This window comes from Martes martes (assembly GCF_963455335.1).
Source record: "Martes martes genome assembly, chromosome: 14".
In the NCBI taxonomy this organism is placed as follows: domain Eukaryota; kingdom Metazoa; phylum Chordata; class Mammalia; order Carnivora; family Mustelidae; genus Martes; species Martes martes.
Window position 1 is genome coordinate 15,884,185 of NC_137902.1, and position 27,309 is coordinate 15,911,493.

The following is a 27,309-nucleotide window of genomic DNA, read 5'->3' on the forward strand; positions in this document are numbered from 1 at the left end:
TGATTTATGGCAAAAATGGAAGGCTCTCTTTTGCCAGAATAAATGTTTTCGAATTCAGAAGTTTTTGTCCCGACTGGTTCTAAATCTGATCAGACTCTTCTAATCCAGGGGGAGAAATCAGACTTTTTCCAGGCAGGTTGACCTTTTATAAGTCTGTTCCTTCCCAGGCTCTTTATTTTCTTCCTGACACTGTGTGTAAATGTTCTGCTCTGGTCCCGTGAGTCGAACCGGGTTGTCTTAGTTTCCCTAGGGCTGCTGTGACAAATTACCACCAAGTAGATGGCTAAAAGCAATAGAAACTTACTGCCTCCCTCTTCTGGAGGCCAGAAGCCCCAAATCAAGGTGTCGGCAGGGCTGTGCTCCTCTGATGTCTCTAGGGGAGACTCTGTCTTTGCCTCTCCCGGCTTCCTGTGGTGCTTGGCGTTCCTTGGCTGTGAGCGCATCGGCTCCAGTCTCTGTCTGTCTCCACACCACCTCGTTCCCTGTGTTTCGGGATCTCAGAGCTCCCTCTCCTTTCTCTTAGAAGGACACTAGTCACTGGGTTTAGAGCCCACCCTGCGTGAGATGAGGACAGTCTCATCTCAAGTTCTTTAATTACATCTATAAAGACCCAGTCAGTTCCAAATAAGGTCACAGGAACCAGGGCTTAGGGTTTGGACACATCTTCTTGGGGGCCACTGTGCAACCCACTACAGGGGGTAATAATAGCATTCACTGAAAAACTCTTTGTGTCTGGTGGTTTCCGTGGGTGCTTTTGTCGAATCTTCGCACCAGCCCTGCAACGGAGGAGCGATTTCTTCCCACTTCTGTAGGTGGGAAAACTACAGAGAGCTTATCAAACTCACTGATGTTCCCCTACCTGGTTTGTACAGTCACTGACTGCTAACCCAACTCTCTCTACCACCCTGGGATGGCAGAGGAGGACAATTTTTTGACATAAGACAGATTAATAGGAGGGAAATCTAATTTCATATGTACAGAAACTCACAGAAACGTGAGGCTCGAAGAAGGGACCAGCGCAGGCAACTTTCCTACCTTTTAGGTGAAGAAACAATTGTGCGGATTTAACAAAACAAAAGGGGCTGGACTTGGGGTACCAAATTAATAAAGAAGTAACAAAATTTTTTCATCCAGCCTTCTGGGCCTCGAATTCCTTTTCTTTGATAAGGGTACTTTTTTTTTTTTCCCAAAGATTTTATTTATTTTTTTGACAGAGAGAGATCACAAGTAGGCAGAGAGGCAGGCAGAGAGAGGGAGAAGCAGGCTCCCTGCTGACCAGAGAGCCCGATGCGGGACTCGATCCCAGGACCCTGAGATCATGACCTGAGCCGAAGGCAGAGGCTTAACCCACTGAGCCACCCAGGTGCCCTGATAAGGATACTTTCTACCCTCCTGATATAGAGAGGGTATCTTTGCATGGGAGGGTTAATTCCTGCTTTTGGGGGAACAGGAGGGTCAGAGTGTCCTTCTCACATCTGTTGTTTCTTAAGTAACTCTAAGTCAAAATAATAAAAATGCCAAAGTAGCCTATTTTGAAGTAGCCTAGTCTGCTCTCCTTCCCTTCATCCTAAGGGGAAAAAAAGCTGTTGTAATGAAAGAGACATAGGTGGTTTTTTTTTTCACATCCGCTAGCATGTAGAGAGGCACAGAATATTGGGATATTAAGAATACCAGGAATTTTGTGTTGGTGTTTGTCCGAAAGGTGCAGAGAAGCTAACATCACTCTAGCAAGAGGACTTACAGTGAGGTCTGTTGATGTCTATTCAAAGAGGCCCATTTTATTTAGTGGTTGAGTCAAAGCATCCAAGGCAAAGAAGATGTTCTGTAAATATTTGGTGAAGAAATGAATGCTGGAAGAAATGGAGGTGTGAGACGCACGATGACAGGGTCTGCTTGAGGCAACACCTCACCATAGGCTGTAACCTTTTGGTTGCCCAGTGGAAGTCAAGGTGGTTCCATCACTCTGTAGACGCTTGGCGCCAGGACTATCCTAGTCTCTGTTCAGATGTCCCATTTCAGAGGAGAGTGCTTTTCTCAAGTGTGCTGTCCTTAGGTCTTCAGTTGAATATTTGGCAGAATTTCTCGAGGGTAGGAATCTGTATTAAACATCAGGGATCAGGAGATTGAGAATAATCTCAATCATCTCATTGATCTTTCCAGACTGGAATTAGGCGAGACTTCACAGTAATGCTATAGCATTCTACTCCTTCGCAGACAGAAACGTGCTCACCATCTTTGGCCTGGATTCATTTCCTGACACTTGGTCCCATGATTTCACAGGAATAGAATATATGTCAATGGAAGAAATTATTGTCCTGATGTAGAAATTTTGCTTGGAGAAGAAAAGGTACATCTGAAGTTCTGCAAACTTTTGAGCCTGAACACCCAAGAGACTGTCCAGATCTCTGGGGTTCTGAACCATGTTTATTGGAGTAAATTTGGGTTTGAAAAGTACCTAGGAGGTTTTAGATTCTAGGATAAAAGTGATAAATGTTTAATTCCCAAGCACATAACATTTTTCTTGCCTTTTTCTAAATGTCGTTCAAATGGAACAGTCCATCTCCTTGGTTTGCAAAAGTTCTGTGTGCTAGTTCTCATTCTCCAGAGAAGCAAAATGAATAGGGTGTATGTCTCCATCTGTCCATCCATCCATCCACTTATCTATAGAAGGAGATTTATTGTAAGGAATTGGCTCGTGTGATTATGGAGGCCTGTGGCCATCAGGTTGACACCTAAAACCAACCATCACACTCTGTGGCATTTGCTCATTCCTAGCTCAGTAAGGTGGCAGTGTCCTATATACGACCCTCTTTGGGTCATAGGTGTGACCCATAGAATACCTTGGCAAAGGTATGCTCAGTTGAAATGGGAATGTAAGGGCTTAGGAAGAAATCAAAAAAGGGACTGGTGAGATGCGTTGTTTTCTTAGTTTCTCAGTTTCAGTTGGCCACTTTGTCCCTTGCCCCGAGCAGGCTAGTACCTTTTTCCCCACCATGAATGAAAGGAAGGATGGGTGAGATACCTTATGACAACGCAGGGAGGGCTATTTGGGTTTCTTTGACCAAGTCTATACAAAGCCAACAGATCACGTGTTTGAACTTCTTTCCTCCTTTATTTTTTAAAAAAGATTTATTTATTTATTTTAGAGAGGAGTACGCATGAGCAGGAAGCAGAGAGAGGGGGAGAGGATCTCAAGCAGATTCTGTGCTGAATGCGGAGCCTGGCTTGGGTTCCATCCCACAACCATGAGATCAAGACCTGAGCCCAAACCAAGAGTTGGAAACTCAACCAACTGCACCACCCAGGTGCCCCTAAAACTATTTTCTAATAACCAGAGGAAGGCTTTGATTAAAACATCATTTGCCAGCCAAACCCCTTCCTTTGCCTTTCCATTAACAGGTGTAACTCTCCCCATGAGCCCTGAGTAGACTCGCTGTGCAGGGGACCGGGAAAGTGGATTCTTTTCTAGAGGACTCTTGACTGCCCCCCATGGTGCTGACCCACAGGGTTTCATGAAGCCCCCTCCCTGCCACCTTTCATTTCCTCGCTGTGATGAGCTGTGTCAGGCATGTTTATACATAGGGCTCACAAAATACATTTGAGCGCTGGATTATTTTCTATTAGCTAAACCTTTTCGAAGGCATTTAGTCTTTTTAAAGCCAAAAGTCTTCTAAAACCCAGTACTAAAGCTGATCATGTTTTGCCATGTGGCCACCTATTCTTAATTGCATTTACAGAATAATTACCATGTGGGATTTACTGGGAAACTTGTCAAGTGTTTGCACAACTCGTGTCACACACCAGAGACCTGAACATAGTGGTCTCGGCACCTGTTATAAGTTAAATGTCTTTCCTGAGTCTTTTACTGTGTTACTGTTCTCATAGGGTATGAGTTGGTCACTAATGACTTATGTTGATAATAAGCAGAGCAGAAATGGGCTAGCAGAGTTTTCTCTAGTCATATATAAATCTAAGCAAGTAATACTCCCCTAGCTATGCCTTCTCTGCTAGGGTCTATTTTTTAAATGACTGGGGATTTTTTTTTTTTTTCTGTTTTTAAGTTTTGCTTAAAAACTTCTTAAACTACTTAAGTTTTTGCTTGAAAACTTCTGGACGTGAAAGAAGAAACTGCAGGGGAGGCCAGACAAGGTATGGGGGGAAGGATCAGAGTGACTTGAATTCAGATCTGAACTTAATAGCTGAGAGACTTGGGGCAAGTTATCTAACCTCCCTGACTCTGTTTCTTCATCTAGGAGATGATTAAATCTACCCTATAGGCTTATTATAAGAGCTCAGTGTGATAAACTTGGTCAGTCATTTGGCTGACTTTATTCTTAATAAAAGCGGTCTCCCTCTTTTGGTTTGTATTCTTTCTCTTTTACTGGTTTATTATTAATAGCATTTTGTGTTCTTTATTTAACTGTAATTCTATCTTCATGGTTTAAGTTTCAGTAGAAAGTGACCCATCATAATATCTATTAATCCTTGTTGCTGAATTTAGATTTCATTGTATTTTTGCTTTACTTTGTGCCAGATGACATTCAGAACAATGGTCAGGCAAAACTCCTTTATTTCCAGGTTTTTCTAATTAAGCCTCATGTCTAAGAAAGCGACTCCTGAACCAAGTTTGGGATTCAGAGCTGGGATTGTTCTGGAGTTTCTGAATGGGGTCCCAATGACCAGTTTTGAATGGAAAGGGCAGAGATTTTCAGAAGTGTGGGCTGGAAGAAGGGGATACTTCCCCAGCACCCCCCAACCCCCCCAAACCCTACACTGTCTTCATTAGTCATGCCCAAAATGAACCCCAAGACAAGATGCTTGTGCTTGAGAAATCTGGTTTGAGGTTTGAGACAGGTGGAATTTTTGCGTTTAAGGGACTTGGAAAAATTAGTAAGTAATCTGTTGTCCAAAGAAACATGACATGGTGCATAGAGCCCTCTCACTATGAGGGAATGGAGAAATCACGGTTGGAAGGAGAGGAGTTGATTGAGAAAAGGCAGATTCTGAGATGTCACGGGCTCTAAGAAGCATCCCCAATCCCGTAACACCACAGCTGAAGTAAGGAAATAAAGGAAATGCTTCTGTGTTACATGCAAACAGTTGCAAGATTCAAACTTATTTTATGATTTCGAGGGATACATTCAAATGAGAAATAGGGATTTGTCTGCTTGGCTTCCCCACTGCATTGCCTAGCAATGTGTCCTAGCAGTGTCCTGGCAGATGATACATCTTTAAAAAGAGGTCTGATATATAGCTGGCCCCTGGAAAATACTTTTTTTTTTTTTTTAAAGATTTTATTTCTTTATTTGACAGACATAGATCCCAAGTAGGCAGAGAGGCAGGCAGAGAGAGAGAGAGGGGAGGAAGCAGGCTACCCGCTGAGCAGAGAGCCTGATGCGGGGCTCGATCCCAGGACACTGGGACCATGACCTGAGCCGAAGGCAGAGGCCCCAACCCACTGAGCCACCCAGGCGCCCCTGGAAAATACTTTTGAACAGTTGTTATGGGTAGACGGAGCAGGGTGGGGGGGGCAGGGCAGGGCACGTTGGTGGGCTGAAGTGATGGACTGGGGGCTCGGGGGGCCTGGTTTGAGGGTTGAGGGGAGAGAGTGTGGTGTGCGTGGTTGCTGCAGGAGAGAACTTGGTTGTGCCAGAGGAAAAGCGGCTAAGGATGGTTCCAGAGTGTTCGGGGCTGGGGCCCCAATGTTGGAGAAGTTGGTGTAGGAGAGGAGGTAGGACAGGGAGGAAAGGGGTTGAGGGGTCCCTTTGACATGGGCTTGGGAGAGGAAGGGAGATTTATATAAAGAGCCAAATGCAAACTTCAGATGTTCTCAGAAACCGAAATGCAGCGGAGACACGTCGGAAATCGTACATCAGCAGTTTCTTTTGACAAATTTTGGCTCAAACCTTAAGTGAAAACAATGATCTGACTCAGAACTCTGTGATACCTTTACATTGTTTATAGAACAGAACTTCAAGGGTTTCGTTTAGAATATTTCTGCAGTGAAGGACTGGCCCTTGCTCCTGGCAGCAAAGTACAGTGTACCCCGAGGTAAGCAGATCTGCTTCATCCTGGTCCCGGCTGTTTTCCTGAGGAGAGAACTTTTCTCTTCCCAACCCTCTCACCTTGATGGAGAGCAGCCAGCACGTGGAGAAGGCTCTACCTTTTCCAAGCCCTTTGTGGCCGCTCCCAGGAACTCTCCTGAAAGAACGACCTTTATCCCTTCCTCTGCTTTTCAGGATACAAAACAGCTTCAATCTAGAAGGTTTGGAAAGCCTTGGGTGGGTAGAGGAAATGGAGACTTCCACAAAAGAATTGTGTGACTTTGGCCAAGTCCCTTTCCCTCTCTCTTTCTCTCTCTCTCAATACTGTTTTGTTTGCATCGGGAGGAGGAGTTTTCATGATTTGATAACCTCCAAGTCTAATCGACATCTCAGACCAGTGCTGTCTAATAGAAAGCAAAATACACAGATAGTTTTAAGCTATCAATTTTAAAATTTAAAGCAGTTTTACCAAAAAACAGGTGAAATTAATTTTCAGAATTTTTTTTTAACTCTGTACATCCTAAATACCATCCTGCCAACATATAATCGGTATTTAAAGAAGACACACTCTTGAGATACTTGACGTTCTTTTTAGGGGGCGCGTAGTGGCACTAAGTAAGTAAGTGGCACTGGGTTGCTGATAGCACATCTTGTTCAGACGAACCACACCCCACATGCTTAGTAACCACGTATGGCCAGTGGCCGAAGAATTGGGTGGTACCACTCTGGACCAGAAGTCAGTGAGTCCCCCTCCGAAGCACAGTTATTTCGGTCAACAGACCCACCTGCCCCCAGCAGCTTTGCTCCCAGATCTTGCAGCTTTGCACTAATTCATTAAAAGCCTTCTGTGGGTTTGCCGCCATCCAGGAAGTCTCTTTTAAAAACGGACAATTAAGGGGTGCCTGGGTGGCTCAGTGGGTTAAAGCCTCTGCCTTCGGCTCAGGTCATGATCCCAGGGTCCCGGGATTGAGCTCCGCATTCGGCTCTCTTCTCAGCGGGGAGCCTGCTTCTCCACCCCCTACCCCCACAGGAAACTGAGAGACGTCTCCTCGATTCCCAAATCTCCAGATTGGGAAAACCAGAAATTTCTCTGGGAGGTCGGCGCACGTGGATTTGGAGGTTGCTAATGACGGGAGACTGTTTCTAAATCTATCGACCCCACTTCATAGGAGGATTTGTGCATTTTGCCGTAGAACTGCTAATTAATGTGTTTTGTTCCTGAGTGTTTCTCCAGACCCTGCTGGGGCATGTGTGCCATGTTTCTTTTCTGGAATGTGACATATACTGAATTTCAAAATACCTCTGGCTTTGCAGGTTTCACATAAGAGATCATGGGCCTATAGTAGTTTTTTCAGACTTTTTTATTGGGCCTTGGTAGGAAATTTCTCTTATATTGTATCCCAGGACACACACACATACATACACACACACCGAAACCAAAGGTTGTATGGAAGATTTCCCTCCTTTACTGAATAAGGTGCATTTTGCTATTTTCTACTACATTGGTTTTTATTTTGTTTTGTTTTTAGCTATAGGTGTTGATTCGCCGAGTTTACAGCAAAGCCCACAAATGTGTTACACCCACAATTTGAGGGCGCTGTGGGCCCTGCGCTGTGGACGGCGGAGACTAGCACAAGGACATAAGCACCAGTCTGAAAAGAGAGGGGGGATGGGCTCTTGGCCAGGAGGCAGCCCATCCCCACCCCCAACGCACCATCTGTCCCATGCCTGCTGCTGTGTACTGTGGTTTAACCTGGACCATCCCAGCCATGCCCTCAGTGTTGGTTGGCCATTGTCAGCAGTTTTTCTGGTGGTTTGGACACCATGTGGGTCATTTGAGAAAATTACCTGGCCCTGTAGGCTTTGTGCTTGGACCTTTCAAAGGGAGCCATTTTATGGCTTTGGGAAATTGAGGTGTGCCTTATAAAGGGGGTGGTTTACATGGAGCCACTGTTTGTTCAGACTTTACTTCCATATTAACAAGGACTTTTTGGTCAGCAGTGACTAAAAACTAGCCTATGTGAAAAGGGGAATTTATTGGTTCATGTAGTTGGCAAGTACAAAGTTAGCTTCAGGCATGGCTGGATCTAGGGACTCTAGCAGTGTGGGTAGGGCTCTGTCTCTTTCTCTAATTATCAGCTCTGTTTCCGTCTGGGCACTGGCTTCCTCCTCAGACTGGAAAGGGGATGGGTCTCCTCCAGCTCCAAGTACACATCCTCATGATTTGTAATCCAAAGAAGAAAAGACCTTGTGCTCCTGAAGCCCACAGAGCAAATCCTAAGGGAAATTCTGGCCTTGCTTCAACCCATCACAGTGGCCTGAAGGATGGCCAGTCCTCAGCTACCTTCCCAGCTCCTGTGGCGAAGGTGGGGGTCAGCCAAATCTGAACCATAGGGAATAGGTGCTCCCATTCCCAAAAGAAGGGAGAAAGAATGCCAAGTAGACCAAAATCATTCATTTTCATCCCTTGTTGATGCCTCCCTGCAAGTGACTGATTCCGAGTAGATGGGGGTCACATAAAGGGATTGTGTACAGCTCCGTGGGATGATCCAATCTCGTCCGTTGGAGGTGTTCTGCTCGGCAGAAGCAGCTTCGTTTAGCTTCGTTTAGTTTAGAAGCAGCCCTACAGATCTGCAGGCTTTGATAAAATGGCTCCTTTGTGTGGAACTTTTGCTTTTCCATTCTTCCTAATGTTAAGGACTATTTTAGACAATCTCTCTCCTCTCCTAACTTAATCAGACTACACCCATTTTATCAGCTGTTTGATCCTCTGGGCCTGGTCCCTGGCACCGGGGAGTCAGGTGTGGCAGGTGGGCGATGCATCATCTCCAGCTTTGTGCACCCGGAGCCGGGAGTCGGGAGTCGTCGTAGTTTCCTCCCTCCGTGATCCCATGGGGTTGCCCTGGGGGGCTCCGTGGCCCGAAGTCCATCAGCACTGCCTGGAATAAGTGATGGTCTTTGCTCCAACCTTTCCATGTTGCCAGAGGTCATGCTCTGCTCTTCTCCCCCCGGAGCCTTGGGAGTTCCCCCTTTGGTTCCCACTCCTGTCTTACTCCTAAGGCTCTCACAGGTTCAGGTTCACTGCCCTCGGCCTGCTGGTCCTCTGCCCTCGCCCTAGGCCTCCGTGACCTTCGATCTCAGCTTCTCAAGGTGTGTGTGTGTTTTTTTCCTCGTCTTTCATCACGCTTCGCTTTCAGGAGGACGTTCTGGTGTTTCACTTTCCAGTTTATTTTAATAAGCACACCTTCACCAGTGTCAGGTGGATTCAGACTGACCGAATAAACTCTAGGCTCGGGGCCAGAAGGACCCGTGGATTCTGAGCGCTGACATTTACAGTGTGACCCTGCTTTGGCACCCCCCAGGCTCCCCTCAGGGAAATGGGAATGGTGGTCCTGCCTTGCGGGAGGAACGGAAACTGGGTCTGCACACGGGCTGGCCCAGATTCCAGCGGCACAAACGGGGCTGGGTAGTCGGCCGTGCGTTTGCCAGCAAAGGAGACCCCCCTCCTCTATCGGGCTTAATGAAACAACGGGATGTCTTAGGCACACGTAACAGAGCAGTACAGGGGAGGGCAAGTTCGAGTCTGGACTGCAGCGCTGGCCGCAGAATCTCCAGGCCCTGTTTTCCTTCTAAGGCGGACCGTTCCCAGAGGGACCACTGGGCCTGGGGCTGACGTTGTCGCAGATCTGGGTGCCTGAAGAAGGAGCCCCCGGCACAGCCCGCATAGAGTCCTAAGGCTGATGTCCACTGGCTCAGCTCTGGTCCTGAGACCTCCCACAGGCTGGGGGAGTGACATGCTGATTGGCTGGGTCTGAGGTCATGCGGCTGCCCATGGAGAAGGGGCAGGGGTTCTAGTCTCACCCCAACCACAAATAGGGTTGGGTAGAGGGTTCCCCAAAGGAGCGTTGAGTACAAATAAGGGCAGGCAGATGCTGGGGAAGAGGAGGAAAGCGACAGATAGGCTCTGCCCACGCTTATGGCTTATCCCTGCTGCAGTGTTGTGCTCTGTGTCCAAAGGAACGTTGCCTGGTTGTGGAGGGAGGCAGCTGGCAGCCTGCAGGGGAGAAGGGGCTGGAGAGCAGGCAGGGGACAGAACAGAGGCAACAGGACCCCATAGCTAGCTCTCCCATCACAGCCTGCCCCTGACTCTTCTCCCTGTATGTTTCTGGGATCACGTTTAACTTGTTGAGCCCTGGGCTCAGGAGCTATAGGAAGCTTCGAAAACCTTCACTTGCTTATTCTCTGCATTGTGTGTTTCTAGGAAGGTTGTTCCCCGGGGGGGCTTAACCTAACCTCCACCTCGGTATCCCCTGCTGACCTGCGAGGATGTGCTTTAGTAGTCCTGCAAGTCAGGGAGGGATGTTTCCAATGGCCTTTTTGAAGCTGCCCTACTAAAATTATAATGTATGTGTCGGCAGGGTTGTGGGGGGCATATGTTTATGGACGCTTTCTATACCCATCTTGTAGGAGGAGTTCAGGTTTTATTTAGCAGCTAACATTTAATTTCGTGTACACACTTCATGGGCTTATTTGGGGTCTTTTTGCCAATCCTATTAAGTAGGTACTGTTACTAACCCCACTTTACAACTGAGACAACTGAGACCCAGAGAAGTTAATTAAGTTCCCCAAGGCCACACAGCCAGTATACAGTGAAGCCAAGAGCGAACCAATACTTGGAGCTAAGACTTGGGTACAGGCGGGAAGGGCCTGAAGGATGCCGCTGCCTCTGGACCAGGAACCCAGGGGAGCGTGAGAGCAGGGGTGAGACACCCCATTTTCTGGGATCCCCCCAAGGTCCTGGCCAGACAAAGAAGCCTGGGGAGCTAGGAGGCCCTCGTTCCCCAGCTCACCTCTCTTGGAGCTCAAGGCAGGGCTCCTTGCCTGAGGGGGCCGGTGGATCCTGAATCAGGCTGGGGGACAGCCTCCTGCCCGAGTCCAAGGTCCGGCTGCTGGTGGTTTTCGGTGGCTGGGGCTGCCTTCACTTCCTGGGAGGCAGAGGCCTGAGCAGGATACAGCCTCCTCCAACACATCAGTCTGCGGGTGTTTGGTTCCTTTTGCCAAGTGCCAGAAAGAAACAGGAAATCAGGATGGAGGGTGATTTTTATTTTTTTCCTTCCTATACTTTGTTTAGTTTGTGTCCTTTTCCTCGGCTACAAGTAGCACGTGCCCCGAAAGCCGAGCAGCCGCGCCAATGTGTCTTCTGTCTGTGTAATAACTCACTCTTCTGCTTTGTGGACTAGGGTAGGCTCTCAAAGAATGAAAACTTCCATAACCTCTCCACTGACAGATAACCACTCTTCCCTGCCAGCTTCTCTTTCTGCCGCACAGTACTTCCCAATCTTCCAGCGTGACCTCAAGTGAACCCCGACAGCCTCTTGTTCAGAGACTGCAGAGGCTGCCGCCGGCCGGGGAACGTGCCCCGCACAGAGCCCCCCAACCCAACCTTTGCGTCCCACCCACACAACTGGCCTTGGCCGCTGAGCCTGAATGAAGCCACTCTTGAGGCAGATTGCATTTAAGGAATGTCCTAACTGGGCTGGGGAACAAAGGCCTCCCAGGCCCCAAAGCTGCCTTGTGTGGCCTGGGCCTTGGAGGCTGCTAGAACGCGGCATGTCTGGCCCCCGCCCTCATGAGCCTCCTGACCTGCAGGGATGCCCTGGGGATCAGCTCCGACCCCTGGGCTTCCTGGCCTCCAGGGGAACAGCTGCCTCCCTGTCCTTCCTCCCTGCACCCCCGAGAGAGTTTTCCCAGCACAGGCCACCCGGGAGGGAGCTGCCTTATGTGCTTCTAGCCCATCACCTGCCGGGGGCTGCCTCTGGGTGGTCATTCCAGAGCTGTCATCTGGCCCAGGTGGGGGACTGCAGTTACGGCTGGAGACTGGTGAGCTCTTGGCCCAGACCTACCAGACAAAGGAGCCCAGGCCCTTTTATTTTATTTTACTTTATTTTTTAAAGATATGTATTTATTTGAGAGCATACATGCAAGCATGGGAGGGGGTTGGTGCAGCAGAAGGAGAGAGAATCTCTTGGGGCTCAATCTCATAGCTCTGAGATCATGACCTGAGCCAAAATCAGAGCCAGTTGCCCAACTGACGGAGCCACCCAGGCGCCCCGCCCAGACCCTTTTATAGGAGACGACTCAGGGGGCGCTTTCACGGGACCGCGTGTGTGTGAGTTTGGAAGCTTCATGCTCGGCAGTTGTTCTCCAGGCCCTGACTTTGAGCAAAGCCCTGTTTAGGCACAGCGGGGAAACCAGGTCAGGCAGCCCCTCCCTACACAGGTCTTTCATTGTCATTGGAGACGCAGGACTCGCGTTCAGGGGACGAGCGGCAAACGATAGAGGTGGGAGAATGGCCAGTAGGGCCATGTGCCTCCGGGCTGGCCGGGCTGGCGGTGCTTCTGGGCAGGCTGAGGCCGAGGGGAGGTGGCCCTGGGCAGGCCCCGGGCCTCCCTGACCCGCTCTGCTCAGCGTGATGTCTTCGGCGGTTACTGTGTGAATTTCCGAAGGGCCCTAAGGAAGCAGCACTGCTTCCAGCTGGCTCCGTGGCGGGGTTTGGAATTCCACTCTTGGGGAGGTTGGTTCCGCTGGAGGGGTCAGCGGTGAGCCAGCAAGCCGAGCTGTTTCTCCAGCCGTGCAAAAACTGCGGCAAAGCATCTGTCCCATCTCCTCAGCCCGCGCCGCTCATCTGGGAATGCCGGCGGCGGCCCCTGCGTGGGGAACGTGTTTTAAGTGATGAGACTCCAAGATAGGTGAGAAAAAGCAGATCTTGCAAAAATGAGGACAGGCTGACCTTGAAGGTCGAGCCTGCAAGGGTTGGGGTGGGTGTGCACAATGCTGATAAATGAAGCAAAACCCTCTCCTGGTTGTTTCCTGAAGATGGAGGTTTAAAAAACAAAAACAAAAACAAACCCTCCCCCCCAAAAACAACAACAACAACTCCTCGAGTATTAATTTTCTTTCTTTCTTTCTTTCTTTTTTTTTTTTTTTACATTTTATTTATTTATTTGACAGAGAGAGAGATCACAAATATTCAGAGAGGCAGGCAGAGAGAAGGGGAAGTAGGCTCCATGCCAGAGCAGAGAGTCAATGCGGGGCTCGATCCCAGGACCTTGAGATCATGACCTGAGCCCTAGGCAGAGGCTTAACCCACTGAGCCACCCAGGCACCCCTCCTCGAGTATTTCTTATACTGGAGAAAGTTATGTACTTTCTGGCTCTGACTCCTGGGCTCCAAGGAGGCAGGAGCCATGACAATCTGCCAGAGGGTTGGCTTCTGAGTCTTTTGGGTGCTGATTTTCCGTAAGAACTTCCACCTGTTTAAGCAAGATGGAGAACTGAGCTCCACAGTGTGTAAGCCTATAGGCACGTTGGTCCTCGCTGTCCACATCCTTACTGTCCAGAAGGGAAAAGATTTTGGGGGCAAAAAGGGATTTTCAAGCATATCCGACTGTAGAACAGGCATCACCCTAGAAAGTTCTACATGTAAAAATCAGAATTGAGTCTCGTAAAGAAGGACTGTGGAGGTTTGCTTTTTAAGGAATCGTATAGATGTATAAAGTTGGGGTGCCTGGGTGGCTCAGTTGGTGATGCGTCCAACTCTTGGTTTCCGCTCAGGTCGTGATCTCAGGGTCGCGGGATGGAGCCCAGCATCAGGTTCCGTGCGGAGTCTGCTTGAGATTTTCTCCCTCTCCCTCTGCCCCACCTCAGCTCATGTGCATGTGCTCATGTGCTTGCTCGCTCTCTCTAAAAATAAATAAATCTTTTTTTAAAAAAGTATAAAGTAAAAAGACTTTTTATAAAGCAATAATTATACTTTTATTTATCTCGGTGGTTCATAAACTTGGCTGCACCTTAGAGTCTCCTGGGAGAAAAGCTCCTGGGGCCCAGACCCCACCCAGAGCAGTTCCAGCAGGATCTCTCTCATCCAGCAGGATGCAGGCATCAGAAATTTTTTTTTAAACTTCCCAGATGATTCCATTAAGAAGCCATTGCGAAGAATCGCTGCTTTTCCGTTTGTAGCCGTGCCCCTGAATTGGCGTTAAGTCTAAGTGTGAGGAACGCAGGCATACCCTTCTGAGTCAGCGGGAAGGTGCTTTCAGGAGCAGGACAGACCGGGGTCAGGACATGGGACCCTGCTGTGTCTGCAGAAGCCCCCGGCCGGGAGATACGTGCACCCACAAAGACGTTTGGGCTGCCTACCTCCACAGGACAGAATACCGCACAGCAATCAAAAAGAACAAACTGTTCATCTGTGCAACCACATAGATAAATCTCACGTGCCTTATGTTAAGGAAAAGGACTCAGACCCCAAAGGCTAGGCAGGTTGTCAGAGAAAGAGAAGGAATGAAGTATTGGTAGACTGCAGGGCGAATGAGCCATGAAATTGTTAGCACTGTGAGAGAAGCCATTCTGCAGAAGGCCACGTGTTCCTTGACTCCATCTATGTGAAATGTCCAGAATTGGCAAATCCAGAAGGATACCAGTGTTAGTGTACTCACTGCCACTGGTTCGTACACTTCAAAGTCATTAAAATGGTAAAGATTATGTTACGCGTCTGTGGCCACCATAAAAAAAACAAAGAAGAAAAGCCACTCATTAGCGTGCCGGGACTCAGCCGGTGCTTGGCGAAGGCTGGCTTGGCACGTGGCCCTTCTGAAGAAAGGGGACTTCGGCCTCGTGTGTTCCTTCTTAGGCGGAACGAAGGGGTGTGTTTTCCAGAAGCTCTTTTTGAGAACCTGAGGATTCCTCTGTGACCAGGAGGAAGGGACTCGGGATTCTCTGCCCTTGGTTGCAGCTACAGGGTGCCGTTGCTAGTCACAGAAACGTCTCCCACGGTCTTCGCTGTGGTTGGTCCCCAGCAGTTGGGTTTGCACAGATAATCTGCCCAGTGGCTCCATCTTCGGAACTGTTGGGTCAGGGAGAGGGATGCATGTCTCTATACTTAAAGAAGAGGTCTGTTTTGTTTCATATTTGGAGGGAAGATCATGGTCAATCACAGGTCTTCAACAAATGCAGCTGAATAAATAAAACTGTGTGCATAAAACAGCGGGGGAGCCACGAAGAGCAGCTTTTTCGGCATGTTGGGAAGACGCTTATGTTTGGGAACCTAGTGACCAAAAAGCAAGACTGCCTCAAGATGAGAAAAACCGGGGGAGGAGGTCACCGGGAGGCAGAGCTTGGCCATGGCCGAGGGCAATGAATCGAGCAGCTGAGCCGCCCAGCGCTGCGTGGGCCTTGGAAGCCCCGAACAAGAATCTTATTGATGATTCGTCAGACCGTGAGCAGACAACTCTGAACTTTAACAGAGCCAGGATGGAAAGCCTGCACAAGGGCCTACAGTTTCCAGAATGAACAACACACTTATTTTTCCCTCCCTCTGCTGGAGGACAAGAGAGAGAGACCAAAATGAGAAGAGGGGGATGGAGGGGTGTTAGGGAGTGGGGGGAGGGAGATGGGATGGGTGCCTTCCAGGGCCTCAATGAAATGGCCACATTCCTCCGAGCTCTGAGGGCTGAAAAATGTCACCAGGGTTGGCACAGATGAGGGCCCTGCTTTTGTTGATTGTTATTTTCAAGAGTCTGGAGCTTGGCCTGAAAGGGTATGACCACAGGAGAATCCCGGCCTCTGCTGTGCTTAGCACCTCGTTGGAGCCCCCAACCTTTCTGCAAAGGCTGCCCCTCAACCTGGAAGCGCTCCCGCCTAGCCAGGAATACAGACGGGGCTCGCTTGGAGACACCATGAACAGCTGGCTTGGACAGGGAGGAATGTCAGGAAGCAGAAACTGATTGCTGCTGGTCATGGGCCGCTCTGGGTGCAGATCTAGAGAGGGACAGAGAGGACATCCTGGGGTTTGTGGCTCTGGTTCCTGGTCCCATGTTTCTTCAGCTCTGGGGCTTACCCTTCCCCAGCACAGCCATTTAAGAGGAAAAGTGGGGGTGTCTCTGCTTTCTTGGTGCTCCCCCCCACCCCCACCCGTCTGCCTGGCCCACCGGTTCCCCCAGAACTACAGACCTGTGTCTGATGGCATTCTGCAGCTCTCTGTCACCCAGGACACTTTAAGTCCCTGCATCTCATGGAATTATCCCCAAGTCCCCTTGCCTCTGTACTGTACCCATCTAGAGTCCCCTGCTGTGCCTTTGCCAAGCATGGTGGGACAGGAGCAGAGGTCATGATCCAGATAAACCTCCCTGACTTCTTGGCGGTGGCTCCAGCCAAGGGATGATGGACAGCAAGTACTTGGGACTTGGAAGTACTTGGACTTGAGCCCCAGGGCTACTACTAACTGCAGATACAGGTCTCAAGAGCCCGTTCCCATGCCATGCACTTGCAAGGGTGGTTGGAAGAATTGGGGGTGGGTGGGGTACAGCATCCCGCGTGGCCCCTGGATGCCATGATTAGTTCACACTCTTGTCATTCTCATCTGCGCTAGTAATGGTCCCCTGCCCACCCTTGCCTCCCCTCCTTGTCCTCCCTACTGTTTGAAGAGTTATTTGATCTCTAGGCTGTTGGAAGAACCGTGTGCATGGCCCTCCTCCAGCATTGTCTAGAGGTCCTGCGGGATAAGGCACGGACTCCTTAGCAAAGCAGATCAAGCCCTTATGGTCTGCCTGCCTGATCTAACGTCCCAGTTCTGGCCTTGGAGCCCATCTTCCCCCACGTCCCCCACACCCCTTGTGCCCCAGTGCACAGAGAGACTTGTGGTTTCTCAAATATCCCGTGTGCCTCCAGCACTCGACCTGTCGGAACATCTCCTTCCCTTTTCCTAAAAGGCCTCTACCTTCTCCCAGCAAACTCCTATTCATCCTCAGTGGCAAGCTTATAAATTCCTCTTGCTGATAACCTGTTTGTCTCGTGACACCTTTCTGATCCTTGGACACATTCCTGAATCACTTCTCTGCTCACCCCCGTGTCCACTGGGCCCCTCTCCCCAGACGTGGAGCTCCCGGAAAGGCTGGGGGACCCCATCTGGGTCAACTGTGTCTCCCCAGAGACAGGCAGGACACTCTTTACCCTTTGGCCCAGTGCATACTTGCTTGCTTGAAGATAAACTAAAGCTGTTTTCCAGGAATCGGGCTGCTTTGGGGAATAGCGGAGGACGTGAAACTGAAGAGACACTGAGTTTTTGTGCTTTTTTCTTTTTCGTGAGCGGAAGTAGCAGCAGTAACAGCCTGGAAAGGTTGAGAAGGTCAGGAAGAGCGCAGCTTGAGATCCCAACTGCTTTGCAAAGCCCCTTCGCTTTTCCACATCCCCTGTAGCCGAGTTCAAGGCTCGATGTCATTTCCTTAGATTTAGCCTTTGTTTTCACTGCTGCGACTTCTTTAAACTCCCTGCTTTTGAGCCTGTTGAGTTCCGGCAGCCAACAGGAAAGTCCTGAATAGCTGTTCAAAAAAACCTCAAGACCGAACGAAAACAACCTGAGGCTTTACCCTTCGGCACCTCTTCCCAGAAGCCTTCCAGGCCTAAGGCTCTTGTCTGATCTCCTCTCACACTTTTTGGCATGAGGTTTTGGTGGGGTGCCTTGGTTTGTGAATCTCTTCCCTCAGGCTGGTCTTGTTCTGCCTCTGAGCTTGTGTAAGGCAAGACCCACACTGTCCTGATCTCCGTTTTAATTTTTTGGTTGGTTGAGGCCAAGGGCCCAACTAAGTGCCAGGCACATCCTCGGGTCCCACTGTCTTGACTGGTGGGCTCTCGGAGCTCTCGCTGGTGCCCTCTCAAATCCCACTCCTTTGAGAGTCTAATCACTTTTAAGCAGGCCAGCCAAAAGCCACTGGGCTCTTGGAAACCCACTCTTCCCAACACAAGGAACAGGGCAAGAGACTCTGCTGTTGGGCCCAGGGCCCTTCCCCAGGCAGAGCTACCCAAACGTGCCTTTCTGCTTGCCTTATCTTGGCTCTCGCTTACCGTCTGTCCGTCTCTGAAGAGATGAAGGCCACCTTCCAACTCGCCTCCAGGCATGGGAGCCACGCCGCCGTTGACCGCAGGCGGCCTCTGGGCTGCTGCACCTTGACCTTCACTTGGCTTTTGATAAGCCACAGGGGAGTGGACACATAGACCTTGGTGGAGCTTGCTTCATTCTTCACTTGATCTTAGCCAAAAGGCCGAGAAGCGATTCCATTCTTCATCCTTTAAAACCAGGACCCGAGAGGGAGAGTGGCGGCTTCTCTGCTGCTTCTCCAGCTTTGGCAAACTGGAGTTTCCTTCGGGGGGAGGGACCCCTGCCAGGAAGAGAGCGCTCCGATGGCACCAGGCAGTACACACCCATGTGGGCGAGCTGGCTGACCCCTGTATGTGATCGGATAGTCACATGAGCTGGCACTGCCCTCCTCTGAAACAAGCAAATCCTCACCCCCTTCCGTTCCCCTGGCTCTCTCACGAGCAATGGCAATATTCATTCCAGGGAGTTTGGTTTTGAAGGGATGGGGTTCAAAGGCTACTACCCCACTGAGGTCCAAGGAGGTGTTTGAACAGAGGCCACTGGGCTGTACCTTAGAACCAGGAGAGCCCGAGGGCTTCTTTTTCTACTATAGGGAGTGGCAGGGGTAATCTAGGGCTCTTGTTCAATTCTGGGGAGTTAGGCTTTTGGGGGATGTTGGAAGAATGATGGAGACGTCCAATGGGGTGTTGTTAGTACCTCTGTCTTAAGAGTCGGACAGGAGACGTGCTCTCTGCCATGAGCCCTGTGGACCTTCTGGACCATCAGACCCATGTCTTCAAAATGGGCATAACCATGCTCAGCTCTTCAGCTTGTGAACTAGTAGGTGCTTGATGTCATTCATTCATTCATTCATCCCAGACACATTCATCCAACACAGTGTAGGTGCCAAAGGTGTGGGACAGATGTGGTCCCCTCATTGAGCTAAGATTTTGTCATTTGTGTTTATAACTTTGTGAAATGGGCGGGGCCTACATGGTCTTCGCCACTTTCCAGGTGAGAAAACGAGCTTGGAGAGAGTGTGTGACTGCTCAGTGTTCCCACAGCAGGCGATACAGGACGAGTCAGGGTTTCACTGGCTGCTGTCTTCGGGAGCAGGGTCCTCAGGTGTGGGCTCTGGGCCTGCATCTAGACCGCCGGTTCTCAGTGTTGGCTGCATGCTGGAATCACCCGGGGAGGTTTAAGAACTACCGATTCCTGGGGCATCTGGGTGGTGCAGTCATTGAAGCATCTGACTCTTAGTTTCTGCTCAGATCATGATCTCAGGGTCATGAGACCGAGTCCCACATTGAGCTCCACACTCTGTGTGGAGTCTGTTTGGGATTCTCTCTCTCTGTGCTCCTATTCTTTCTCTCTCTCTCTCTCAAATAAATTTAAAAAAAAAGAAGAAGAAAGAACTACTGACTCCTGGGTTCTATTCCCAGAGATCCTGATATCATCAGTCTAGGGTGTGGCTTAGGTATCCGGATGTTCTAAAGCTCTCCAGGTGACCCAGTGCAGCCAGGGTTGGAAAGCACAGCACAGAACCTCGAGGAGCTGGCTGCCATTACTGAGAGCATGTTCTGGAGAGCCTCTGGGCAGCAGAGCCAAGATGGAGACCCCATCCGCAAACGCAGCATCCTATAGACAGCAACAGCAACAACAGTGGTGAATATGCCCTGCGCCCACACTGTTGTCCTCTGCGCTAGCATCTCCGCAGGGTGGCTCCAGGGAGAGACTGACAAGAACTTCTGCAATGGTGGAGCCAACTTGATACCTTGAATCCGTGGGACCAGAGCCCTTTGCCAGCTTGGGAGTGATGCTAGACTCCGTTTCAGTGGGGGAGGCTTATTTACTGAAGAAACTCAGGAAGGTTTTGTTTTTCTGTTTGCCCAACCGTGGCTTCTGATGAATCATCCCTCTTTCAACAGGGGCAACATAATCACTGTTTCATCTTGGAGTGACTCTGTCTGTCTGGCCTTGGGGAAAGGATGAACAGTTGGGTCAACCACAGCAAAAAAAAAATTTTTTTTTATGGTTCCAGGTTTGATCTGTGTTCAAGTTCCCTAGGTCCTGAGCTGTCCTGATTGGCTTTTTTATCAAGGAGGCGATCCTGTTTGCAGACTCTCATGGCTTGATGGGCTTGGCTGGGCTCTCTTGGCCGCTGTCGCTCTAGCAAATGGTAGACCTGCAGCTTCAGCCAAGGTCATCCATCTCAAAACCAAGGGCCTGCTTTTCCTCCCCCAGACCACAGCTCCGGGGATCCCACTTTTGGCTGGGCCTCCTCGGTGCTTTCAGGGCTCCCCCCAAGTCCCTCTCACGCAGGACCGCAGGGCCCATGGTCAGGTGGTACAGGATCTGGGGGTGTGTCTGAGCTGGCCCTTCGGAGAGCAGGCAGCAACTATAAAGGGTTCTCTTTTCTGTCTCTAGCCCTGGAGCAGCTGTTGACAGAGCTGGACGACTTCCTCAAGATTCTCGACCAGGAGAACCTGAGCAGTACAGCTGTGGTGAAGAAGAGCAGCCTGGCTGAGCTCCTCCGGGTCTACACCAAGAGCAGCAGTAAGTGTGACCCGGGGGCCTCCGAGAGGTCCCCATGGAAACAGAAAGATAGTCATGCTCGGGCTGCCACAACAAAGTCCCACCGACTGGGTGGCTTAAACAATAGAAATTTGTTTTCTCAGAGTTCTGGAGGCCAGAAATCTGAGATCAAGGCTTTGGGCAGGGTGGATTCCTTCAGAGGCCTCCCTCGTTGGCTGTAAGTGGCTGCCTTCTGTCTGGGTCCTCAGACCATCTTCCCCCTGGGTCTGGGTCCAAACCTCCTCTTCATACAAGAACACCGGTCCTGTTGGACTGGGGCCCACCCTGGTGGCCCCGTTTGACATCAAGGACCCCTTCTCCTACCAGAATCACATTCTGAGGTGTTCAGGGCGAGGACTTCATCGATGAATTTGGGCGATGGGGATGGGGAATGCAGTTCAGCCCCTCGCGGTGGACCAGGGGTGACGTGACCTGAATGTGAGCCCAGGAAATCTCTGAACCCTCAACACAGCAGCCCTGAGTGTGGTTTTAAACAAAATGTTTCCAAAGCACTTTTCTTCATTTGTTCAAAGTAGAGAAGGGCTAGGGAACTGTCCGGGTAAGAGCCAATGCTTAATTGAGCATTTCCTACGTGCACACGTATTAACTTGTTTCATGTTCAAGGCCCCCCTCTGAGCTTGGTGCTGTTGCTACAGACCAGGGTGTTACAGATGAGGTCTTCAGAGTTGAAGTCACTTGCCAGTATCCTGTGGCCCAGAGGAAAACAGAGTTTTAAAGCTGTAGATCACAGAACCCTAAGTACCTGTTTTTTTTTTTTCTTATCCTTTTTATTGAGGTGGATTTTATATACACCCAAGGACGTAGATCTTAAGTATCCAGTTCAGTGAGTTTTGAAAATTGTGTACACCTATGTACCTACCATCCCAAACAAGACAGAGAACATTTTTATCATTCCGGAAAGTTCTTTCTTGCCCCTTCCCAGCAAATTCCCCCCACCCCCTCCCGCCCCAAGGTAACCGTTGTTTTGATTTCTCCCACCATACCTGTGTTGTGTTCACGGGTTTGGGCTATTACGACTAATAAGGCTGCTCTGAATATTTTCGCACAAGTTTTCTTGCGGGCGTGTGGTTTCATTTCCAGCACACTCAGAGATTCTTTCTTTCTTTCTTTCTTTTTTTTTTTTTTAAAGCCTTCTTGTGAAGTCCTGACAGTTTAGTTGAGTCTATTTTTACGTCGGATGTTTGAGAATGGGAAGTGATATTTTGGGACAGCGAGGACCATAAGAGGGCATGTGATCCATCTGCGTGGTGGCAGGAGCCGCCGAGATGCACACTCGAGGAGGGAAGCAGACCCTCTGCATCCAGATTCCCCCTCATGTCCAACTCGGATCCACCAGGCTACATCTCAGGGTCGCTTTTCCTTTCCTTTGTTCCCTGTGGAACAAAGAGTGAGACAGAAGTCCCAATGCTGAGGCGCATTGCCATCCACCCGGCGGCCTTCTCTTGTGCCGGGACGAGCTGGCTCCCTTAGCCTTCTGTGAGAGGCGATTTCCTTGGAGCCCAGTTTGGAGCCTTTGCTGCTCCCCAGGCCACCCTAGTGTTCCCAGGCTCCTCCCAGCTCCATGGCTAGCCTTGCTGGCCTGTGCCAGTGCTGGTCAGCAGCCCATCAAAGGTGGGAAGGCGAGGTGGGAAATGCACATTACAAAGAGGGTGAGTTAGAGATGAGTCACCCCGAGGCAGGATCTATCAAGGCAGCTCTGTAAGAAGCACCCTCCGTCCCACTGACAGGTCGGATGTGCTCTGACTTGAGATGTTTAATGATAGACAGCAGCTCCACTGGGAATTGGAAGACCCATGGGTTGGGCTCTGAGCCTGGGTTCCTGGTTCTGATCACTCTCTCAGGGCCCCCTGGGTGGGGTCCCCCTCTTTGGGGTCATGTGCTATGTAGCTTCCTGTGGGATGACCTTTGCTTCACCCTAGATCTTTGCACATTCTGCTCTGATAAAGTCAGACCCTCCCCCCACCCTCGGTCTCCGCAGCTTGCAGGAGGCGCCCCGACGTGAATTGCCCACAGTGCACCACTCAGACCACCGGAAGTGCGTGCATAGCCTTACCGAGACCTGTGGCTGCCACTCCTGTTCCTGGTGTCCATTCTGGTCCTCTTTGCTCTGTCTTAGCTTGCAGAGTGGTTAGAGCAGCAGCAAACAGCTTTTGTGCACATACTCTGTCCCAGCATGGGGCTTAGTGTATGAAATGACATGGATGGTGCCACCTTGTTCCTACTCCAAGTCAATGAGAGAGTTGTCCTCGTCTTCTCAACTGGAGAGTCTCTCTTCAAAGCACATGGCTGCGAGTGGCTCAGGGCTGGGCAGGCGGCCCTAACCGCTGTCTTCCCCCATTGCCCATATTCCAGACTCATCTTTGCCATTGAAATTGTGTTGCACGGGACAGAATCTCAAGTCCCCTGAAATCAAAGCATCTGTCTTCCTTCCCAGCCTCCCAGGCCCTTCTTGCTGTGTATGTTCCAGAGAATTAGCTCAGCTTGATGGGACTTGTAGGTGGAGGCAGGCTGATCATTTTGAGATAGTCTGTGGTCTACACTGGCTGAGCTGTTGTTTACTCCCACACATTTTGGGCAGAGTATGAGACGGAGAGAGAGAGAGAAAGTGTATATGTGTTTACCCTTTCCAAATTTGGGTTTTCTGATCTTCTATTGTATGGGCATAAAAAGAATTTTCTACTCTCTTTGCCTTTCATCTGCATGGTGAGGTCAAGGCAGGGTTCGAGTTTTGTTTACAGGAGACTACTGTTTGTTCCTGTTTTCACCTGAGAGGGCTGTGGATCTCCCAGTGCCCTGCTCAGAGAGTCTGGGAAAGTGTCAGGGGAGCCTCTCAGATGGGAAGTCTGCTGATGTTCTGTCGAGCCAACTGTAGCAAAGAGGGTCCCTCTCCCTCCTTCCTGTCCCTCCTGTTCTCTGGGAAAGACCACCCCCTTCACACAAGGGTCATTCCCCAGGAGTCATGTGCTTACTCAGTGCACACTGAGCTCTCCTTTCCAACCGTACCTGTGCTGTCGTCATTCCCTACCTGCTTGTGTTGACTGTCCCGGGAAGATCCGTTTCCCCCACCCATGTTAGGTCACAAAGGTAGAAACAGTGTCTTCTATTTCATTCTGTGCCGTATACCCAGCACCTCGCATAGTGCCGGGTGCTCAGCGCACTTCTGAAAATGAATGAGAGAATGATAGAAAATTCTCCAACCCAAGGCTACCACCTGCCAGACACAGGACAGCTCAGCCATCCCCCGTTATAGGGCCAAGTTCACTGGGCATTTCCCAGGATCGCAGACGGTCCTGGGAGGCTCTTACCAACCTGGATGGTCCTGAATTAGCCACCCTGAGAATCAAAACCTGACCAACCACGCGGCCTGCAGCAGGGCGCCCAAGGCAGGAGACTCGGCCTTGAGAAGTGGCCGGTGTTGTGCATTTTCTCTGCAGTTTACAAGCTGCCATCTTGGGGAGAAAGCACCCGCCCCGAATCTGTCAGTTAAAACAATGACAATAATATCTTGCCTTTTTTTTTCTTTTTACAAAAATGTGGGTTTAGTCAACAGTAAGAAAAAAATAAATGAACAGAAGATTGACATTGCACTATTTACATTCCTTCAGTTCCTATTTTGAGCTTTATCGGTATCATCTGAATATTTTTATGTAGTCGTGGTTTGCCTCTGTATTCTGCTTTACGTTATTTTTACATTTAGAATTGCTGCCTGTGCACATTTCCATGTGCTGACAGTTCCCATATTTTTCTTTTTTGGCTATTCTGAAACATGATTCTTTAAGTGTTGGATATCTCTGTAATTGTGGACATAGAGCTACTTTGATATTTTTCGCAGTTGGGTAGTGTCCACGGGTGGATGAACAGTGACATTCAGCCAGTATCTGGTTAGTGGCATCAGGTTTGGTAAAGAAACCTCATACAGGGGCACCTGGATAGCTCAGTTGATTGCGCATCTGCCTTCAGCTCAGGTCATGATCCCAGCGTCCTGCTCAGCAGGGAGCCTGCTTCTCCCTCTCTCTCCAGCCCGCCCCCTCGCTTGTGCTCTCTCTCCCCCTCTCTCTCCCCCCCTCTCTCAAATAAATCTTTAAAAAAGAACCCCAAACTCCTACAACATTACAATAAACATCCTCAAATAAAACTTTGTTTACATGCTGGAGTTTATCTTTAGGATAAATTTCTGGCAGTGGAAATACTGGGTTAAAGGTGATGAACACTTGGAAAAAAAAAAAAAAAGAATACGAGCACTTAAATTATCCTCCAAAATCTCTTCCAAAATGTCTGTGCCAACGGACACACTCTCTAGTAATCCCTTTGTTTTTAAAGGTGACGGCTGTTGTTCATGTTGATGTGTGATTTTTTTTCCCCAACTTTTCCCATTATCAAGGCTTTGAGTCATTCCCCGTGGTTTTGGCTGTCATTTTTAATCTTTTTTAGTTATAGGATTAACTTTTTAAATTCCTTAATATTTGTGCTTTGTTCTCTTGGAAACTTAAGAGTTCGGTAAAAACAGGCAGTACGCATCACCGTTGTTTTCCATGCTAGGCAGACAGGGCCGGTGAGTTAGCTCTTCTGCTCCGAATTACACGATTAATGCCTGAGCTTGCTGCCCCCGACTCCTGCAGAGCCCTCTTCTGTGTGCTCTCCTCCAGAGAGTGTCCTGACCCGACCGCTCTGGCTCTCACTCAGTGGAAGGCCACCAGTTGTGGCTAGCTACATTTAGACCTCATAGTTCCCTCCCGTGAACTCGGGCAGGTTGGGGTGGTGTTGCTGACGGGCCCTGGCAGGGCCTGGCACTGGGGTGGTGATCCTGCAGACCGATGGCAGAAGACACTCTGGCTGGGTCCTCCCCATGTTCTTCTGGGTTTCCGGGGCTCTGGTTTTGCAGGCCTTTGGACTGGAGGCTGGGCGGTCTGTGACGTGAGTCTGACCCTGAGGTGCTTCCTTCACCTGGGGGTTGACTCGGGTCCCCTCACTCGGGGACATAGTCTCCAGTGGAGCCACAGGTTTCTAGGAAATGCAAATTAAGGGGCAAAAAAGGAAATGCAGGAGGATTTCTAAGAGGAGAAGCATTTGGATGAGCTGTCTTCTGAAGAAAGGGTCTTTGGGGCATAAGAAGCTGAGCAGTGTTAGGAGACTATCATTTCTTTGCCCAGACAGGCACTGGAAAGGTGGCCTACACAGAAATGATTTTAGGGGCGCTTGGGTGGCTCAGCTGGTTAAGCATCTGCCTTTGGCTCAGGTCAGGATCCCAGGGTCCTGGGATTAAGCCCCAGTTTCGGGCTCCCTGCTCAGCAGCCAGAAACCCCAAAACTTCCCCCTGCTTGTGCTCTCTGTCTCTAATGAATAAATAAAATCACCAGAAATATTTTACGATTTAAATGAAATGCTAGAAAACCTAGAGAAATCTGCTTGGTGGAATATGGGGTAGACCTTTGAGGTACGGGTGCCTTTCCACTCTCGTTCCTGAAGCTACCCTTCTGCTCCTATCTTTTCCCTCGCCCCCCCCCCCAGTTAGAAAATTCACTGTCAGCAACTTGGCCTTTCTGTTTTTGGAAATTTGTCAACTCTATAATGGACTCTTTCAATCAAGTCAAAATGTTGTATGCTTTTACTGGAATCCAGGCTAATGACAGTCTCTCGGGGGACACTGTTTCTCTCTAGAGCCATTTCCCATTGTGGAATCCCTTGAAACCTTTGTCTTCCATCCTTCCTCTGCAGGTTCTGATGAGGAGTACATTTATATGAACAAAGTGACCGTCAACAAGCAGCAGAATGCGGAGTCCCAAGACAAAGGTAGAGGCTAGCGCTGCTGATCTCGGCCGGCTTCCGGGAGGGGGAGGCATAAGCTTTGGTCCCATTCCCCGCCCCCCTTCCTCCCAGCCAGCACCAGACAGCCCAGGGGAATTATTTCTGGCACTCACATTTTGGCTGATGGTATTTTGGGTTGATGTATTTTGGGACATTCCATCAAGCCACCTCCTTGCCTCTTAAAGGTCTCATGTCCCCTTTGTGGATAAAGCCCTAAAGTCTCAGCCTTTCTCAGCATCATCCCAGGAGTGGGAAGTCACGGTCAGGTGTTCCAGGAAAGCAGCCATTGTATGGTGCTGATTCCATGCCCCAGCTTTGTATCTTTTGATGGAAGTCTGGAATGTATGGGTGTGGGGGCGGGGCGGTAGCAGAGGATGGAAACGCTGATGCCTGCACCTGCCTTAATCAAAAGTTTTGCTCAAAGGTGCTCTCACCGCAGAACATTGTATCTTACATTGGAAGGACATACTGTGTCTTCCATGACATCTCCCTCTTCTGCTCTGTTCCGCTCTCCTTTTCTCTGAAGACCTTCAGGAGGTCTGGCAGGACCTCAGGGAGGCCCAGAATCTGCAGAGCTGCCATGCTGCCAAGGAGAGGGGATTAGAAGCCCCATCTCCCAACTCCCCAGCCTGTGACCGAAATGCAGAGGCTTAGCAAGAGGTGGGGACACAGCGCTGTGGGGCTCTCGGTCCTGTTCAAGGCTTGGCTTCAGCCACCAGCCACCCAAGCCCAGAAGTCAAATCTGTCTGAGTCTGCCTGTCCTGGGACCGGCTGGGCCGCTGGCTGAAGCCGTCAGGCAGGTGCGCCGACGGCTGGTGGCCAGTCCTCCCGTGTGGCTTGGGCACTTTCTGTTCCACGGCCAAGCCTGGGGCTCAGCAGAAATGACTGACACGCCAGCTGCCACTGTGCCCAGGGTCGTTTCCCTTCTGGGGAAACTGGGATGGAAAGAGCC

At 49.9% G+C, this 27,309-nt stretch overlaps 1 protein-coding gene across 2 annotated transcripts in view; it reads left to right on the plus strand.

The window, feature by feature from the left end:
- AFAP1L2 (actin filament associated protein 1 like 2) overlaps positions 1-27,309 on the plus strand; it is a 97,905-nt gene that overhangs the window by 37,364 nt on the left and 33,232 nt on the right. Inside the window, exons 2-3 of one of the 2 annotated variants that reach the window (XM_080823490.1) lie at positions 20,385-20,513; positions 26,268-26,342. In XM_080823490.1, the coding sequence (XP_080679616.1) occupies positions 20,385-20,513; positions 26,268-26,342 (204 nt within the window). Of the gene's footprint in view, positions 1-20,384; positions 20,514-26,267; positions 26,343-27,309 lie in introns of those variants that run through there. The other variant, XM_080823489.1, reaches the window with a different exon arrangement.